General features: G+C 37.6%; 1 protein-coding gene across 1 annotated transcript in view; it reads left to right on the top strand.

Moving 5' to 3' along the window:
- LOC121386331 overlaps nucleotides 1-16,332 on the top strand; it is a 20,025-nt gene extending 3,693 nt beyond the window's left edge. The window contains exons 2-3 of the mRNA XM_041517203.1: nucleotides 14,367-14,637; nucleotides 15,166-16,332. Coding sequence (XP_041373137.1) covers nucleotides 14,367-14,637; nucleotides 15,166-15,261 — 367 coding nt within the window. The 3' untranslated portion in view covers nucleotides 15,262-16,332. The remainder of the gene's footprint in view (nucleotides 1-14,366; nucleotides 14,638-15,165) is intronic.
- The last annotated feature ends 5,546 nt before the right edge of the window (nucleotides 16,333-21,878 follow it).

A 21,878-nucleotide genomic window follows, 5' to 3' on the forward strand; every position in this document is an offset into this window, starting at 1 on the left:
CAGTGGTTACCGTGCAAATATAGTACCCGGTAAATTGATTTCTGACAGTGAGTAAAGTGTAATATAGTGAGGGAGACTTTTTGATACCCCCTTTTTTGACGTTGTAGTTACTCCCTAGACAAGTCCCGAAGCCGCCCTTGTACACTTTGTTGACTACATTATTATTTTTTAAAATTATTTTTAACCTACTTTGAGCAGTAACTGCTCATCAGTTGTAATTACAAATAACATGTTGAAAGACGAATGAAAGGTGTAAAATAAGAATAACAATATAAACATAGCATTATTACAATCAATCAAAGGAGAATATAATAGAATAAGTGTAAATCGACTTTGTCTCTAAGTAACAATAAAATATGCTCCACGTTTTTTGAATACTTTTCATAGATATTTACCTAAATTACACAACTCTTTAATATTATTTGTACTTAGTAACTGTATTAATTTGAACATAGATGGACGCATCCTATAATATTTTTTAATATGTAAAACTCTTAAATCGTTAAAATATGGACAGCATAATATACAATGAAACTCATCTTCAACCTCCCCCAGTTGACAAAATACGCAGACTCTGTTAATTCTATCAACATATCGACATATTATAACGTCCAACTTCAATAGCTAACCTATGTGAAGACAAACGAATTTTTGTGATGCACCTTTTATACAAATCTGGAATAGATTTCGTAAGATAGTTCTGTAAAATCATATCCTTTACTAAGAATTTATAAAGATAAGAACATTTAGTCGACGTTTGTAATATGCCTGTAAGATTTTGCTTGCACTGATCTATAATTCTCTGCCATAATACAGGTAAATAAAACTTAGCATTTGCTAGTGAATCCCGGTTTAACCACAAATCGTAAAATCCTAGGGAGCACATTAATTGTTTTATTTGAGTTGCCCAATTACTATCCTTTTCACACTTAGACCTCAGTTAATCATAAGCAGCATGCAATATACAGTTACTTGTTTTAAGTAATTTGAACCAATATTTTAGCATACGATAGTTGCGTACATAGGACAGTGGATAAATACCTAGTTCAAAATATACCATACTATTATTTGTGGAGCCTTTAACTTTTAAAATATCCTTACAAAAAACTAAATGTAACTTTTCTATTGAGTTAGCTTTATAGTATCCCCATATTTCACAACAGTAATACAAAATACTTGAAATGTACGTATTAAACAAGGATAAAGACGTCATTAAATTCAACATTAGATGTTTAGTATTTCTTTTAAGTGCATACATAGCTTTTCAACCTTGGTCTGTAATGATTTTAATAGCAGGTGTGAATTTACAATTATAATTAAAAGTTAAACCTAAATAAGTGAACTGATCTACATTATCAAGCAAAACACCATTGTAATACCACCTCTCATAATATTTTATAGTACCACCGTTTCTAAACACTACAATCTTAGTTTTTACAATATTGAGACAGATACTCCATTTTGTATTATATTGGTGTAACGTATTTAACATTGTTTGGAGACCTTCAACGCTTTTAGCAAAAATAACCATATCATCAGCATATAATAATAGAAAAGTGGCTTAAGCCCTTTAACTCATAATCAGAACATGAACTACAAATAAATTCATTTTCTAGATCATTAATATAGAAAGAATACAATATGGGGGACAAAATTTCGCCCTGCATTAAACCGACATCGTTAATAAAAAATTCAGAACGAAATCCATTTATTCTAACACATGATTTTACAGATAAGATAAGATAAGATAAAATGTATTGCATTTAAACATTCCACATGGGAACAGAGTGCACAAAATAACATTAGAAAGTTGCAATTTCAACAAACAATTAATGACTACATTTTTACATACATATATACATATACATGTATGTCACTACTACAGTCTATTCATTATATTGGAAAACCAACTTGCAAATGACACCTATGTTGGCTGGGTCCTGAGTTTTCATAATAAAAATAAACTGCTCTTTGGGTGTCATATTTAAAAATGAAGGGTTGTAGTTGGAGATAAAATGAAATAACTTTGACCGCTGATACTTATATTTCTTACATTGTACAAAGTGATGAAATTCATCTTCAATGATATTGCATTCATCACAGAGACGCTGGTCAAAAGGAGTATATGGTTTTGTATGCCTGCAAGTTTCAATTTTCAAGTTATGGTCACTAAGACAGAGTTTAGAGAAATGTTTTCTATGATCTGGGTTTAAGCAGTGAATTAAATATGGTTCTAAGTATATTTCCTGTTTGAGAGTTTCATATGTTCTCATTTTATTGCCAGTGCTATTTGTCTTTTTTATAATATTTAGACTTTTTTGGAAATGTTTTTGATAAAAATTCTTTAATAACTTTATTAGATAGTTTGGGCTGTTAATAATACTTCTGATTAGACCTAAGTGGTCGATAAATGAATGTAATTTGTGAAGCCAACCAATATTCTTTCTTTCTAAAGCCATGCTTTCTTTAAAAGCATGCTGCAGTAGAATATTTTTAGTTTTTTGCACCATTCGTTTTACAACATTCATTAAAATAGGATATAAGCCAAGTTCAGCTCTAGAACTCCAATTGTGGGAATTCTTGGTAGTTTGTAGTGTATGTTTACAGAATTTTAAAAGCAGTTTTTCAGGCAGAAATGTGTCTATGTTTTTTAAAGATATATAATTTGCACCCCATACTTCACTACCTTATAGGGCAACAGGTTCAACCAGAGTGCTAAACAATTTACAAGAGATATCGGTTGGCAGATTGTAGTTTAACAGATTTTTCTGAAGGTAGTGGAGACAGCCTAATCCTTTTTTCCATAGAGAATGAACACATTCTTTAAAATTCCCATTTTGGGTAACATCTATTCCCAAATTGGTATATTTGTTTGTAATCGGTACAGGGTTGGCAGATAGATACCATTTAATCTTATTTGTTTTGCTCTTTCCTCCAAAAATAACAATCTTTGTCTTACTTATATTAGTGTTGAGATCATTATCTTTGCAATATTTGGAAAGTTGCCCAAGGAGGTTTTGTAAGCCATCTAGATCTTCTGATAACAGAAGTAAGTCATCTGCAAAAAACATGTGGCTAAATGACATTTTGTCAAGTGATACCTTACCTTCAATATCTGCTACATATGTTTCAAAGTCATTAATGAACATATTGAAAAGGGTTGGTGATAGGATGCACCCCTGCCGTAATCCAATGTTTGAATGAAATGGCATTGAACAGCCTTTATTAGTTTGAACACTATAAGTTACATTTGAGTAAAGGGACTTGATTATGTTTAATATATTGCCCGTAATTCCCATTAATGCAATTTGGTTGAATAGTTTGTGTCTATTAACAGAATCAAATGCCAGTTTGAAATCAACAAAACAGCCATAGACTTTTTTCTTTTTATTTCGGTATTTATCAATGAGTGTTTTTAGAGTAAATATATGGTCTGTAGTCCTAAAGCCTTCCTGAAATCCAGCTTGGCACTTGCCACTTTGATTAGTTTCAGTTATGTAACTAACTATTCGTTTATCAATAATCTTACAAAACAGCTTTCTAATACAACTACTGAGGGCGATTCCTCTGTAATTACTTGGGTCAGTTCGGCTTCCCTTCTTATGCAATGGAACAATAATTGAGTGAGCCCATTTTGGTGGGAAATATCCAACTACTAAAATATCATTAAATAATTTAATTATATGATCAATTATTATTGGAAAAAGACATTTGATAAATTCATTACTTATATTATACTTGGGCTTTTCCCGATTTTATTTCCTTTATTGCAGAAAAGATTTCATTAGTACAGATTGGAATATTAATTGATTGATTATGTTTAAGATTATCATTAGAGTGATATCCATCATTGGTTGGATTAGTTATAATTGATGGCTTGTATAAGGTGTCTTGGAAATGCTTCACTAAATTTTCTGAGTCTGGTAATATTTCATTTTTATCGTTCCCTTTAATATTATTTATTGTTTGCCATAGGACTTTGGATCGGTTGCTGGTACATCCCTAAGTTTTGAAACTAACTTATCTTTATGGGTTCTCTTTTTTCTTCTAATTAATTTCTTATACATCTTTTTAGATAGAAATGCATTTTGTTTTGTTTCAGGACTATTATTATTATTCAGGCTAACAAATTTAGATTTCATGTCTACCTCTGCCTTTTTACATTCATAATCATACCATGGGTTTTTCTTTTGAACTTTAGTTGAATTACTAACTTTGGTAGCAGACACATTTACTGAATTAAGGATTGATGTAAATTTGTCTACCATAACTTCTGCATCTTGAGGTGAATCTAGGGATGGCCTCATGATGAATGCATCAAGTGCCTGCTTAGTTGCATCAGACATCACTGCTGAGTAAACAAATTGCTGGCTATCAGTGTGCCACTTTCTTCGTTTTCTTTTCCTAAATATATATTTACACTTTCTGTTTTTTTTTTCTTGTATGGTTTTAACAGACACATCAAGTTTTAAAGACAACTGACAGTGATCCGATAACCACGTGAGTGGTTTCACATTAAAATAAGTAACATAATTATAAAGTTCATCAGAGATGAAAATGTAATCATCTACACTCTGTCCATTGTATGTGTGACAAGTAAACTGTCCCAAGTGATCCCCAGCCATACGACCATTCAGTGCCGTTAACTTACAAGACGCTGCTAGTGATAGGAGTGATTGGCCAAATTTATTTGTTAACTCGTCTCTGCTGTTTCGTTGTGTTTGAATATTAGAGAAGATAGTAGATGGTATGTCTGGAAAAAAATTCTGGTCATCACTTGTCACACATTCAAAAACATTCCCTATTCTGGCATTGAAATCACCTCCAATAATTATATGCCCATGCTGTGAATATTGTAGAATCTCCTTATAAATATGATCAAATGGGTCATTTTTGGTACTTTTCCAGTATGGCGAGTTATCAGGGGGAATATAGGTGGTACATATATATATATATATATATATATATATAATATATATATATATATATATATATATATATATATATATATATATATATATCTTGGTCAACCGACCAAACTGTTTTATCTAATCTAATCCACAAAGTAAATTCACTATTGGACACAACAGTGATAAAAGGTTTTAAGTAAAGTTTGCATAAAAAAGCTAAGCCACCACGTCCGACTTGCACAAATTGTTTTCGTGGATTCAAAACACAGTAAAATCCATCAAAACATAAATCACATACATTCTCTGTCCATGTCTCTGACAGGCCAATAAAAACATAATAAGAGAAACATTTTAAAAGATCAGATTGTTTTAACTCAGATATTCCCTGAATGTTCCAGAAGGAAATATTAAGCATATTAGCATTTGTTATCATAATAAAAAATGCTGGCTGTTAAGCTGCTACCCTTGAAAACATACTGTTATCATGCTCCCAAGTATTGAACCACTCACACTGTTACATAAAACTATGCACAGGAGTATCTGAATAAGTTATTCAGACACTGAAGCACATAATGGGCACTTTGGTAGTCATTAAATGGCTGATTGCTGTTAACACTAGTTGGAGCATTCCAAGAAATATTTTCATCTCTAACTGGCACATGGCTAGTATGTGAACGAGGTGCAATCGGGTAATTGTTTATGCCTTGTTGTCCATGTATTCTATCATTTGCATAGGAGTTAGTGATAACATTTGATGGATAATTGTTTGTTGTCTGTTGTCTGTTTATCCTGTCATTACGATCTGGATATATGTTAGAAGGACTGGTTGATGGAGTAGTACTTTGAGTTCCTTGTTGATAGAACTGGTTGCTTGTACTGTGCTCACACTGCACTTGGGATACAGTGTTTTCCTTGTTGGTGGTGACTCGGTCCGTTTCACGTGATGGTAATGGCGGAAAATCGTGCCTAGAGTGCCTGGTCTCCCTAGGGGTTGTCTGTATATCGTTGACTGTACCTTGACCTTGTCTACTGCTGCCATAAGTGCAAGTAAGACCCACCGATTCCAAGAATGAATTAGCAAACACATATGATTTGTACTTGCTGGGGTGAACTTTATCATGGTATATACACTTTTTAGGAGCACCACTTGCAGTACAAAACAGAGAAGAGTGGTCAATGATGCTGACATTCAGAGAATGAGCCAACTGTTTTAGTTTCTCATTGGCACTATTGATGGCTTGGTACAGCTGACCTCTAGTTGAAGAGGGGATGATCATTGAGAAGAAGATTGCAGCATTAGGAAATTTACTTTTGCATACATTGAAAAGTAGTTTGTAATCATTTACTTCAAAGGAGTAATCTGGTGGGGTATGACAGTCATTTACTCCAGTGTGTACAATGACATTTTGTACATTTGGTTTTGGTGATAAGTGTTTCACCTGTTCTGTTAGTTTATTTACCCCATGGCCCGGGTAAAACAGCACCTTTGATGTACGCTTCGGAACATGCTGACCGATGAACCGGAGAACAGAATCACCTAGGAAGAGTGATGTCACTTCATCACTGTTGTAAGCTGGACGTACTTGAGCTACTGATGGTCTAGAGCTGCCATGATATTTGTTTGTTTGGACATGATTCGAGTTGGTTTGGTTCTTTTTTACCTGGATGAATCCATCATTAGATGTGTTCGACTGGTTTTCTGAGCTGACTTTGTCATGTTGTGATTCACTAGTACACACTAATGGCAAGTTTATTGTATCAGGCGAGGACCGTTGTGTAGATGCTTTCTGAATATCCTGAAGGGCTTCAAGCTTGACAACATTTGTTTGCAGATTGGAGGATAACGTTTTATACTTCTTCTCTAACTGCTCCAATCTGTGACTGAGTGTGTCATTTTCCTTTCTCATTTGAAGGTTATCAAGTTGTAATGTTTCAACAAATCCCTTGTAGGATTCATGCACTGCTTTGACTTGGTTAGCAAACTGCACACGAATATCATTAATTAGCTCTTCTGTATGTTTCATGTGATCATCCAGTCTTGATTCTTGAGTGCAAAAGGCTTCCCGTAAATCCGTCACCTTGTGACCAAAGTCTAATGCTGAACCTGTGCCCTTGAATACTTTTTTGTATGGAACGTTTTGAGTGATTGGATTTGGCTGGTGATTTTTTGGTTTTAAAACGTTTCTTGACTTTAATACAGTTGTGATCGTTGTTAATTTGGTATCGGTCATTTTCGCTTTCTTTCCAGTACCTATAAAAAATGGCGTGTCTGTACAACTGAAATCTGTCCGGTGTTAATATCACACTTGCACATTTATTGTTGTTTTTCCAAGTAAATGCTGATAGGTCATTTTTCACATCAACAATGTTTTGTGTATTTTTATTTTTATTTATAGCCTTGTCTTTGTTAAGTGTATAATTCCTGGTTTCTTTTTGTATTGTTAATGCTGGGCCATTGGAATTACATATGTTTGTCTTCTCACTGGTAATAGGATCAGATGATAAACAGACCTCCTCCAAGGGTTCGGACACAGCTGTGGCCATTAGGGCCATGCAGCATATAGATTTCAATCACATGGTATAAAAGTGTTAGGGGTCATTTAAGGAGTTGTTTAACGATTAACTGTCTTACCTCAGTTCTTAAATCAGCAAAGATCCCTTGGGAGGCCTCACTATTTTAGTTGGAACAATTATTCCTGTAACTTTTTGGATATTCCATGGACAGTTTTTCTCCAAAAACTCCTTTAGTTAGAATCCTCTCCTAAAACAATTTTCACCACAAATTCCAATAGGTGTTATGAATACTTGGTCCAAGTCTTGGTTATCCAAACAGGGTGGAAACTGACTAAAATTAAATATTTCGGCAGAGTAAAATGATCTTGCTACGTGTGTAAACTACTTTCATATGTGAAATGATTTTACAGATGTATACATACTTTTAATAACCTTAACATGCTCAGTAACATATCAAATACTATGAATCATGGCCTAAAATATTAGACATTGTTTTTATAACTATCAACTGTGCTATTTTAATATTTAGTGTAAAACCCCGCCTCTAGTAGCTATAGGCTATCTCGTCGTAGTAGTTAATTAAGTAATAACCATTACACTTTCCTTTTTATGGACCAAAACACACGAATTTAATGGCGATTCCCCCTTTATATAATCGACACATAACGATCACAGCTGTTGTTTTGTGTCACACCGGCTAGCGTTGTAAATGTAATTTAAGACGCCAACAGAGAGAAAAACCGGTTTGGCAAGCTTCCAAAGAATCATAGAAAACCGAGCTGTCAGCTCCAGCCAATCGCATTGCGGCAATCTGAAAAGACGGCTTCTGATTGGGCAGGGGTCAATCTATTATCAGTTGGACGCCGATATGGATACTGGTAAAATATTGAAGTGGCTCTCCCAGTATTTGCGAGACACACGCAATTAATCTGACGAGTGAATATCGATTCTCCCCCCCCCCCCACACACACACACATATACCACCTTCTCTTTCTTTCTCTCTTTCTGTCCCTGCGTAGCAGGCACTGACGCCAAACCACAATCTCTTGCTCAGTTAATAAATATTTAAGATAATGAGCACAGGAAAAGATTTCGTTTTCGCTGAGACAATGACTCTGTAGAAGATTGTTTTTCCTTTGTAAAATGCTATTTATATGCAATGCGTTTGTTATTTATTTATGCTAGTTAAACAATTTATTAATTTGAGCTGATGTGTTTTTTGTTACACTTTAATTACTGGGTCTTTTTTTCTTTCTTTTTTAAAGAAGAAAAATTAGTAGGCCTATACTTATAAGCCTACTTATTTTATTTCATTTCAGTAAAATTTAGTTCTGTTCTGTTCATTTAGATTTTAATTAATTTTCATAATCTTGGTGGAAAGGGATGCATATGAATGCAACCGGAATTGGAAAGTCCTTTAAAAAGTTTTTGTAACAAAAAATAATATTTGTATTGCACAATGTAGAGAGGGACATTAATATAGGCTGTTAAGAGGCTTATTTTTACAATGAAACGTCAACCATTGCTAACACAAAACAGTTGATTAGACTATGTATATTTCTGATTAATGCAAACAAATACAGAACAAATACAATTACACCGAAATATTATTATATAAATGAAAAACACATCTGCTATTGACAAACAACGTAATATTCTAATAATGGTTATCATCGCCCGTCTATGATCATTATTATAGCCTGAATATAATAGTAGGTGCATGTCTATCTTATGCATATAAACTGTATGTTTTGTTTTTTTCGGTAAATAAATATATTATATTACCTATTGATCAGTCCGCAAATTGCTAATTTTGTATGACGGTAATACAAATTGTTTAAACTAAGTCATATAAAACATAACTGTTTAAACACAATTGTTTAAACTTAGTCTTATGAAACATAACATAACATAAAAAATGCATGTTATAAAATAAATAAAAATGCTGTCTCTTTGTGTGGGTTTGTTGAGTTTACCAACACCACAAGAGCACATTGATTTTTGTTATTAATCATTGGCTATTGGATGTCAAACATATGGTCATTTTGGCACAGTCATAGAGAGGAAACCCGCTACAGTTTTCAACTAATAGCAAGGGATTTTTTATATGCACCACCCCACAGACAGGATAACACATACCACCGCCTTTGATATACCAGTCGTGGTGCACCACTGGGCTACGTCTGACTCCTAGGTGGGAAATAAGTTAGCAACAACAACACAAATATTAATGTATCTATCTAAATAGTTGTACATGTACTTGACACGACGATGTTATTATATTAATGTTTAAAACTTAAAGTTGAATACACGTGTAGTTGTTTTATAATATGTAGTTTACGGTTTTATTAGCCAAACATTCATTTGCTATTTATAATGCACTACTATTATATCATATACAATTTTAAACTGAAAGTATCTATATAAAAAATATTACGTTTTGATCCATGTAGTTCGCTATCGTTGCAGTTACTGGAGCAGAAATTTGTTTTAATAACACCGCAGGCGACATTTCCTGTAGATGAAAGCCGATTTACAATAGGAGTGTAAGGACTGCATATTAACCTGGCGCAGTCACGCCAGGCATGCATACTTTATTAGTCGGAAACATGCAGGTCACAGGTCAGCAGGTATACTATTAAATTTGACGGGAGCTGAGTTCTCATCGCAGTACTGAGAGAGAGAGAGAGAGAGAGAGAGAGAGAGAGAGAGAGAGAGAGAGAGAGAGAGAGAGAGAGAGAGAGAGAGAGAGAGAGAGAGAGAGAGAGAGAGAGAGAGTGGTTATCTAGTTAAGAGCCCGATTAAAAATGCAATTGTTCTATCTTTTTGTCACTCCTCTATCTCTCTCTCTCTCTCTCTCTCTCTCTCTCTCTCTCTCTCTCTCTCTCTCTCTCCACCCCTCACGCCCCGCCTTTCTGTCTGTCTGTCTGACTCTGTGTCTCCGTCTCCGTCTCCGTCTCTCTCTCTCTCTCTCTCTCTCTCTCTCTCTCTCTCTCTCTCTCTCTCTCTCTCTCTCTCTCTCTCTCTCTCTCTAATGACAAATGATATAGCTTGGCGTCAACACTAAACGAAAGAGAATGAAATTTATTACTTTGTAAATTGTGTTTTGCATTGAAATGACATGCCCCTATGAGCTAATCCTTTTATCAGAATTATCAATCATTTTTCATTTCCAAAATTAAACAATCTAAATTGTTTCCTATCCGTGACAAATTACTGCCGTGTCGGAGAGCAAACAAAACGAAAACTGCGCTCCACGCATGCTGACTGACCTTCTCCCCGGCTCACAGAAAACTGGTCCCAAATTAAATGTCGTCCCACCAGCCGTGGGCATGCTGTTGCTATCTCCATCTGCGGTCGATAACAATTTCCCTTTGTATTGTTTTTGTACTGGATTAACGTCCCTGAATCTTGTTCTTTCTATTGCACTGGTTGGGTTTTATGTGCTATCATTGCGCAGGCTAGTCTGGACTGAATGAGTTTTTGAATTTAATACGAAGCAGGCCGAAAGGCCCACGTTATTATCGCAAAGTGAATTTAATAACATTCCAATTTCCCATATGACATAAAATGATTGTTGAATTTTGGGTTAGTTTAACAGCGGTCAATTAATAAATAAAATCAATAAATAAATAAATAAATCAATCAGTATTTATTGTATAAAAACGCCCCAAATAGAACTGGTACACACACACACACACACACACACACACACACACACACACACACACACACATACACACACACACACACACACACATACATACACACACACACACACATACACACACACACATACACACACATACATACATACACACACACACATACAATATATGTATATTCAATATAGTATAGTCATTAATATTTTATGTATTATATCTGTGTCTGTGAACATTATTATCTGTATATAGTATATAATATGTACTTAGCTATGTTATGCCTATATACTGTATGCCTTTATTTTCATAGGTGTCTGGTGAATCCGACCCACCCTGTTTTCCACACCTATGACATTTTATATATTTAATTTTGGTTAATAAATAATAGTGGGGGAAGGTCTGTAACAAGGTCAGCCCTTCATCAACCCTCTCTATCCCCGTTTCCAACACCAATGACATTACGTTAGCTAAACCGTACTATTAGCGCATTCCTTTGAAACAAACGTACATTGAAGAAGAAGAAGGAAATGTTTTATTTAACGACGCACTCAACAGATTTTATTAACGGCTATATGGCGACGGACATAACAGTTAAGGACCACACAGATATTGAGAGAAGAAACCCGCTGTCGCCATTTCATGTGCTACTCTTTTCTATTAGCAGCAAGGGATCTTTTATAGACACCATCCCACAGACAGGATAACACATACCACGGCCTTTGATATACAAGTCATGGTGCACTGGCTGGAGCGAGAAATAGCCCAATGGGTCCACCAACGGGGATCGATCGTACATTGAATTCGTCCATTCCTACATCTCAATATGAATTTCGTGCTTTACGAATTTGCCCGTGTAATCCAACCCGTGCGTCTCGACTGTATTTGCTTAAATTACGTCCTCCTCGGTCCGTGATTAATCAGACGCTGCCCCTGGCATGCTATCTGTCAATAAATCCTCGCCCAAGCTCACTGCAATGGCCGCTCCTAAAAACCTTTTGTCGCTAGCTCGAGGGAATTAGGGGAGAAGACGTTATTCCAGTAGGCTTGGAATTAGAATTATTATTGGATCGAACGGTTTTTCGCAACTTCCGCTAGGGAAAAAGGAATTAGCGTGCCAATTTAGACTCTCCCCGAGTTTTGGAGTGGAAGATACTATTGTAGTATAAGCAAGACACAATTATTAACAAATGACGTGTAAAAGCATAGCTATGGTGCTGTTATTAAGCCTCATGTTTGTTTGTTTGTGTTTATTTTCGTGCGTGTTTGTTTCCAATTACGGTTCAAACACACTGGCCTGGACACACATCTCGGCAATTTGAACTGTCTGTCAGTGTTTAGTTAGAGAGACGTCGGTGTAGTGGTCTTACACTTACACACCGAGTCGTCAAACTTGATCTGGTTGGGAACCGGTATCTACGATGTCTTAACCACTATACCACCGAGGCCGGTAAGCCTGGTGATTTAAGACTGGCAGGTATTGGTTTCGTATCTAAGTACCTACACCAAGTATATATGCATAGCTTCAGTTAAGGTTTATTTCGTTCAACAACACCACAAGAACATTGATTTACCAATCATCAGCTATGCAGACATGCAGTCATCAGAGGAAACCCTCTACATTTTTCCTGATGCAAAAAGGGATCTTTAAATGCCCTTTTCCACAGACAGGACATCACACACCACAACCTTTGATATATATAAATCGGACAATGGATCCACTGAGGTGGTTCGATCCTTCAACGCAAGCACCCCAAGTAAGCACTCTCCCTTTCTTTAATTGGACGTGTTCAAAGATTACCCCAACCCTGACTATCAGTAGCATTAAATTTCATTCATTTCAACTTATTTTCGTGCTTATATCCAATTACGGTTCAAGCACGCCGTCCTGGGCACACACCTCAGCTATATGAGCTGTCTGTCCATGACAGTGGGTTAGTTGTCAGTTGGTTAATGGTTAGTGAGAGAGAAGAGTGTGCAGTGGCCTTACACCAACCCACTGAGTCGTTAAGAACTTTCTCTGAGTTGGAGCCGGTACCGGGCTGCGAACCCTGTACCTACCAACCTGTAATCCGATGGCTTAATCACGACGCCACCGAGGCCGGTTCTAGCAGTAGCATTTATCATTCTTCTCCAACCAACCACCTGACTACGCAGGTGTTAGGTCATACAATCGCTTATATTGTACGTGCAGGATTGGCGATCACTGCTGGTACATTGCAAAACTCATTCCTTCAACAATAGAGTAAATGTCCATAGTGGTTGAGCATCTGGTGACACTCGTAAGGCTGGTAGGTACTAGATTCGCGTCCCAGTACCGTTTCAGGGGCGGGACGTAGCCCAGTGGTAAGGCGCTCGCACGATGCATGGTCGGTGTGGGATCGATCCCCGCCGGTGGGTCCATTGGGCTATTTCTCGTTCCAGCAAGTGTATCACACAACTGGTATATCAAAGACTGTAGTATATACTGCACTGTCTGTGTTATAGTGCATATAAAAGATCCCTTGCTGCTAATCGAAAAGAGTAGCCCATAAAGTGCCGACAGCGGGTTTCCTCTCTCAATATCTGTGTGGTCCTTAACCATATGTCTGATGCCATATAACCGTAAATAAAATGTGTTGAGTGCGTCGTTAAATAAAACATTTCTTTCTTTCTTTCAGTATCGTTTCAACTCCAGACTTGGTAGCATGCCCAACGATTGACTTTTAAGGTCACAGCGTTACTTCTTTCTCGAAAACTACAAAACATCTTGTCCCAGACAAACAGCCCACCAGGAACGGAATCAGGATTTCCCAACGTTTAAAAAGGGCAACTACAATATTTAAAAGTACACAAATATTATGCATAATATATAGGAATATTTCCTCAAAACACCAAGACAATGAAGATATTACATGCCCCCACTAACAGAAATAAATGAATTGTATTAATCTGTTACACAAGACCTCTTCAAAAATGTGTGGGGTGGGGGGTGGGGGGGGGGGGTGGGGTGGAGTGGGGGTACGCACCCCCAGTATCTCCCCTTGGATCCATTCCAACATAGATATAGCTGAGGTTAGTGTCCAGGGTGGAGAGCTTGAACATCGGCTTGATGTTTGTTACACAATGCAAAACCTCACCATAGATAAAATGAAAAGAAAAAGTCAACAGACAAAAAGAGGTTCTTTTAAATGTTAACTCAGGACCTTAGATACATAATCCTCGACATTTTACGTGCGCTGGGCCCAACGTCTCCCCACACCTAGTTGCAAAATGACTCACAAATCTGCACGTATTTACACAGGTTTTCACTGTCGGCAAATATTTGTCGGCACAACAGCAATATTTGCACTAGCCGTCGATTCAAATGGAGCGACACTTTAAAACTGCCGGTGACGGGGGAAGGGTCAACGTCGAGTGATTGTAATGGTTTGTACAAGCTCGTGCGGTTAGCACTCGAGACTGATCCTCCGACAACAACACAGCACCGAACACAACTCCGCCAACATCAGCGCCGTGTGTGTCGGGGCTGCGGTGAGCCAGAACACGGGGAGGAATTTACAGCGAACCTGCAGGTGCGCCCAAAACAAAATGAGGGGAAAAGTAAGATCTTTGTTTTTAACACAATTTTACTTTTAATTACAAATTCAAAAAGGTAAATAACTGACTGGTACATCATATAATATATTTATTATATGATGTACCAGTCACTTATTTTCTTTAGGGCTGGAAATTAAAAGGTAAAAGTTTGTTAACAAAGATCTTACTTTTCGTTTCCCTAAGTATATGATTAGACCTAAGAATAAATAACATATTCAACAAGACTCATTGTTTTGTTTTGCAAGGGGTTTTATGTGAGGGTATTTAAATAGGTATAATTAACTTATATGTCCGTAGTACAATTAATAATATCACATTTGTTACTAACAGCATATAATTATATGTCAATAACAGAAAAGACATTTTGTTTTAACCTCCTCCTATTGAACTTCTAGAATGTTTTTAGACTATATTTTGGAGAAACAAAAATGAGAAAAAAGTGAATGAATGTCCTTGAAAAATTGCGTTTTTCCCCACTCATTTCTGTATTTTTATTTTAATAGGTATATAAGTATTTTACGAAAATGCTTTGGGCAGAGAGCAAATACCACCGAAAAGATGATACGCATTTTCAGAATTCCATGAACATTCCACAGTAGGTCAAATTACCAACGCTGAACATTAAGACTGGACCTTTAAGACGTACATGTATGAGCTCAGTGGTAACACAATATCAGTTCCAAGGCATTGTGTTCGTAAACACCTTTGAATTCCTTAGTAGGGATCTAGCCCAGTTCGTTGAGCGCTCACCTGAGGTGGTTGCGTGGTACAATCGAATCACTTCATTGTACCCATTTCCTGATTATTTGTATTCCGTCCCAACCACTTCCCCGTGACTGGTATATCAAAAGCCGTGGTATGTGTTTTTCTGTCTGTAGGAAAGTGCATATAAAAGATCTCTTGCTGCTAATGGAAAAATGTAGTGAGTTTCTTCTGAGGACTATTGGGCGGGGATATTTCTCGTTTCAGCCGGTGCACCACTACTGGTATATTAAAATGGCCATGGTATGTGCAGTCATGTCTGTGGGAAAGTTCGATGCTACTAATGGAAATATGCTAAATGTTTGACATCCAATAGCCCATGATTAATAAATCAATGTGCTCTAGTGGTGTCGTTAAATAGAACAAACTTTTGAATTCCCTTCCACAGTTCTCTAGTTTCCCGTGAGTGATGACCTGGGGTCAGCGGGGTTGTGAGAGTTGAAGTTTCAGGGCGGGTTGGTTGGCAGGCGGAGCATTGAACGGTGTACAAGCCACGACAGAGTACAATGACGACTCTAATGAGAGGGCGCCACTATCCGACTCTTACTTCACGATGATAAGATGAGTGATGTCATGTAATTCTAGTATTATCGATCTTCCCAGCCTTTAGTCTGATGTAGTACATAGAGTGCTCCATTATGTATGTGCTAGCGGGCGGATATCACGTAACTAAGTGCAGTGATATTGAATTCCTAGCCTGAAATAAATAACGAGGACGCAGTAAAACAGCAGCAACAACACCCAAAATAGAAATAAAAAATAAACAAAAAGTGCAAAAACTTGACACCCATCCCGTATACAAATAAAGTAATACAAATAAATAATATAAAGTTAAACATGGTTTTGTTTAACGACATCACTAGAGCGCAATGATTTAATCGTCGGCTATAGGATGTCAAACAGTTGGTAATGTTGACATTCTTAGAGGAAACCCTATACATTTTTCCATTAGTAGCAAGGATTTTTTTTTATATGGACAAGCCCTCAGACGGGATAGCACATACCATGACCTTTGATATACCAGTCGTGGTACACTGGCTGGAACGAGAAATAACCCAATGGGCCAACCGACGAGGGTCGATCACCGACCGCACATTCAGCGAGCGTTTTACCACTGTGCCTCTGTTAATCCCCAGGAACCGTAGTTAACATGCATGTACGAGTATGATAAACTGTCTTTAAACGAATATATTATGGCCTTTTCTCTCGTGCCACCCTTGCTGTTGAATTCCTAGCCTATCAATTGGGGGGGGGGGGGGGGGGGGGGAGAGGATTAAGGGTTTTTTTTTTTTTCTTTCCGGGGCATACTTAATAATAGCAGATTCCAGCAGATTTTAAGAGGAAGCGCAATCGTTTTTCAATGGTCAACGCCCCTTACCCCCCCCCCCCCCCCCCCGGGTCCCGGGCCTGATTACTCTTCCGGTACTATGGTATCACTTTGGGGAAGGGGTAATTAGGTTTTTAAAGAGGAGGTGGGTGGGAGATACTTAATAATAATAGCAGATTCCATCATATTTTAAGGGGGTAGCGCAACCGTTTTTCAAGGGGCGACTCTCCCATGCCCCAGTACCCCCCTGGCAACGGGCCTGATTAACCGTATGGCACTATAAAATCCCAGCTAAAGAGGGAAGTATTACTGCTTCTATTTTTAGCGGAGTAAGTTACAGGGTGTGTCCAGGGGGCATGTGGTTATCGGTCTGTGTCGAGTTCACATCTCACGTGAAGTGTCACATTTATGTATTAAGACGTGCCAGTGAAATAAACGATATGTAATAAATACGCGAATACATCATGGATCGCAACTGACATCTTAGATTTAATTTATAGCCCTTACGTTTGATGTTTGATATTAATCATCACCTTTAAGCTTTATTTTATTTATGTGGTTTGTTTTTTCTTGTGTTTCATGGCAAAGAACTATATCAATATAAAGAGTATTAAAGACAGATAAAAACAGTTTTCCGTGTTTACGTCGGTTTAGTTAAACTACTGTCCCTCTATTTGGAATGCCTTATGTATTTTTGTTTTTGTTTTATTTTGTATACATGTGATGCACATTAAGGTGAGACGTTAATAAATTATCCGTCTGTATGTCTGTCTGTCTGTCTATCTGCCCACCAAGTACTAACAATTTTAACATAATCTGTATCTACTTAGTTTTCACCAAGATGAGATGAATAATTCACTTTAGACAAACACATAAGTCTGATTTCAGCTCCATTGTTAATTAGCATATATTTTCATACACATACACTGTTTTTTTTTTGTTGTTTTTTTTGTAATTTTCATTACAAAATGTTAATTAATGACATAATAACACTGCTACTTTCTATCTTTTTCAAAAGAAAGAAAGAAAGAAATGTTTTATTTAACGACGCACTCAACACATTTTATTTACGGTTATATGGCGTCAGACATATGGTTAAGAACCACACAGATTTTGAGAGGAAACCCGCTGTCGCCACTACATAGGCTACTCTTTCCGATTAGCAGCAAGGGATCTTTTATTTGCGCTTCCCACAAGCAGGATAGCACAAACCATGGCCTTTGTTGAACCAGTTATGGATCACTGGTCGGTGCAAGTGGTTTACACCTACCCACTGAGCCTTGCGGAGCACTCACTCAGGGTTTGGAGTCGGTATCTGGATTAAAAATCCCATGCCTCGACTGGGATCCGAACCCAGTACCTACCAGCTTGTAGACCGATGGCCTAACCACTACGCCACCGAGGCCGATATCTTTTTCAATACCTTGTACAAATACAGAACATTAATTTCATTGTTTCTTATCCATAAAATGGTCACAATTACTTGATAAGTACACCACCGCCCTCGGTGGTGACGTGGTTAGGTCATGGAACCGGCTCCCATTCAGAGCGAGTTTTAGCGACTCCATAGGTAGGTGTAAGGCCACTACACCCACTTCTCTCGCACTAGCCACTAACAATCAACAACTAACCCACTTTCCTGGACAGACAGTCCAGATAGCTGAGGTGTGTGTCCAGGACAGCGTGCTTGAACCTTAATTGGATATAAGCACGACAATAAGTTGAAATGAACATATGGTCAAGACTAGATGGTACTTAAATAATATCCAGGTGTATCTACGCACGACAATGTGTTTTATTTTATTATTTTGTTCAACGACACCACTAGAGCATATTGATTAATTAATCATCGACTATTGGATGTCAAACATTTGGTAATGCTGACTCGTAGTCATTAGGGAAAACACGCTTTTTCCTAATGCAGCAAGGAATCTTTTATATGCACTTTCTCACAGACAGGATAGCACATACCACGGCCTTTGATATGCCAGCGTGGTGCATTGGCTGGAAAGAGAAATAGCCCATTGGGCCTACAGACAGGGATCGAGTGTTTTATTATTATGCTTATGCATAAAGTTTACAGGTACACAGTTGTCTATTCTCGAAGCTGTAGGTAGCACTAAACCAAATAATTTCCGGCTGGGTCAAAGTTCGAGGTGCACCCAACTTTTGATAGAGAAGTTAACGCCACAAGTCCTATGATTTGTTATAAATGTGAGAGTGTTGGTTGTAAAAAAAAAAAAAAAAAAGTTCATCTGGGCTAAAAAAGTATGCAATTTTATTTCATCTAGTACCACTGTGTCATGTAGCCTTGTGCTTGGAACATGTATGGGGTACCTGTAAAAAAAACAGTACACAAATTTTGTGCGAAACTAGGGGTGTTGTAAAAACATCTGGTTATACCGAAAATGAGCCATGAAAGGTACCATTTTCTGCAGTTAATACTTTGAGGTAGGGGTTGTAGTACTGATATTTATGGGTCATAGTTTGGTTGATATATTGCATATATTATAGTGTTTTTAAGCACAAACGTTAACATGGTCGCCTATGGGATTTTATTTGGTATAGTACACGCTGTAAGCTGATATATAGTTACTTTACACCTTACAGATCTCGTGGAGTATTTGATAACCAGCCCGTGTTATTCCACGGTTCATGTACAAGCTTTATCAATGTTATCTCGGGCGCGGCCACTAATACGTGCCATGCAGGGGCGGGTCATGTGCTTGTTTAAAGAGAGTGTGAGGCAATAAAGGTTGTTCCACATTTGTGGTGGGTAAATTTGGGATAGGTGTTAAATATTTAAAAAAAAAAAAAAATTCTCGTTTAACCAATTAATACGCTTCTCCATCCACCTAAGAAGAAAAACAAGAAGAAGAAGAAAAAAGAAAAAAGAAGAAGAAAGGAAATGTTTTATTTAACGACGCACTCAACACATTTTATTTACGGTTATATGGCGTCAGACATATGGTTAAGGACCACACAGATATTGAGAGAGGAAACCCGATGTCGCCACTTCATGGGCTACTCTTTTCGATTAGCAGCAAGGGATCTTTTATATGCACAACCCACAGACAGGGTAGTACATACCACGGCCTTTGATATACCAGTCGTGGTGCACTGACTGGAACGAGAAGAAGAAGAAGAAGAAGAAGAAGAAGAAGAAGAAGAAGAAGAAGAAGAAGAAAGAAGACAACAACAACAACAACAACAACAACAACAACAACAACAACAACAACAACAACAACAGCAACAGCAGCAGCAACAGCAGCAGCAGCAGCAGCAGCAGAAGCAACAGCAACAAAGCATTAAAGAAACCACTAAACTAAACAAAATCTCCCAGTGTCACCCCTCAAAAAAACAACAACAAAAACGCCAACATTCTAAAGCTCCAAAACAACAAGCCCCCCCCCCCCTCCCAAAACAAAAATGCTTCGCAGATTCCTCCAAACCCTTATAAAATTCAATAATAATTATTATTATTGTTCTTGTTATTAAATACCATCCCACGTCTGTGAACACTATTATAGTCTGTATATAATATTATGTGCGTGTCTGTCTAATGTTTTATAAACTATATTCTTTGTCAATAAATAATAATAATATAGAATTCAAACCTAGTACTGTAGTTATATGTACCATGTGTCAGATATCTAACAGCCCTAAATAGTTAAAAATAGTATGCTGTTCAGGGGCGGATCCAGGATTTTGTAAAGGGGAGGGGGGCACGCAATTCTAAAAAAGGCAATTTGAGTTCGTCGAAGGCAAATTAACAGAGCTCTCAAAGGCAGCGAGATCTATAACGATTTTTGTTGTTTTTTGGGGGGGAGGGTGGGTGGGGGAGGGTGGGTAGGCCATGCTCCCAGGAAAAGCTGCTCAAATATGCGTTTTCCAGGCAGTTTAGTGGTGTATATTGTGGATGATGAATTAAAAACAACCCCAAAACAAACAAAAAGTCATTATAAAAGGCACATCAAACGGGAGGGGTGGTGTGGTAGATCACTTGACCGCCCCTCTCTATCCGCCAATGCTGTTGTGTCTTTAAACAAACGGGGGGTGGGATTTAGCTCAGTCGGTTGAGCGCTCGCCTAAGGTGCTTACGTCGCAGGATCGAATCACCTCAGTGAATCTGTTCAAATGATTGGGTTTTTTTTCTCGTTCCAACTAATGCACCACAACTGGTCAATGGCCGGACATATAAAAGATCCCTTGCTGCATTAGGAAAAGGTTTCCTCTGTTGACTACGAGTCATAATTACCAAATGTTTGACATCCAATAGCCGATGATTAATTAATCAATGTGCTCCAGTGGTCACGTTAAACAAAACAAACTTATTTTTAACAAACATTTCCTCACTAGCTGTAGTGCTATTAGTGTTCCAGTAACAACCATTTTCTTTCTGCCCAGTTCATTCTGGCGACTGCGGCGCATCAACACGTCACACATGCACAATGGAGTTTGAAAACCTCTGACACTGATACGGAGATTACTCCGCCACAGTGACACGGACGAGATAAAGCTAATAAATAACAGCCCCGGGGAAAACGTGATAAATAGGAGGCCCGAGGGGAATGATTACCGTCCCGGCCGAGCACACGTAATCAATAATACTTTAATACACGTGGAAAAACAAAGCAAACTACTTTGAATATCTGATTACATGAACATCAAAGTCTCGTTGTCACCCCCTCCCCCACAACCCTCCCAACCCCCCCCCCCGAAAAAACAAAACAAAAACAAACAAACAAAAAACCCACAAAACAAAACAATTGTCGTTTTTTGTTGTTGTTATCATCGTCGTCGTCGTCGTTATTATCACCACAATCATCAACATTATCATAACCACAACCACCACAATACCACCACCATCAACATAATTATTATCATCATTATTAAAATCATCATCATCAATTTCATCATCATAAATATCACCATCATCGTCGTCACTCCACCACCACCACCACCACCATCATCATCACCATCATCAACAACAACACCACCATCTTCATCATCACAACCATTATCATCACCACCACAACCATCTTCAACATTATCATCATCACCATCAACAACACCAAACAAAATAAAGAAACAACAACGACCCCCCCCCACCACCACCACAAAACA

The sequence above is a fragment of the Gigantopelta aegis genome, chromosome 2, assembly GCF_016097555.1.
Source record: "Gigantopelta aegis isolate Gae_Host chromosome 2, Gae_host_genome, whole genome shotgun sequence".
Lineage (NCBI taxonomy): Eukaryota > Metazoa > Mollusca > Gastropoda > Neomphalida > Peltospiridae > Gigantopelta > Gigantopelta aegis.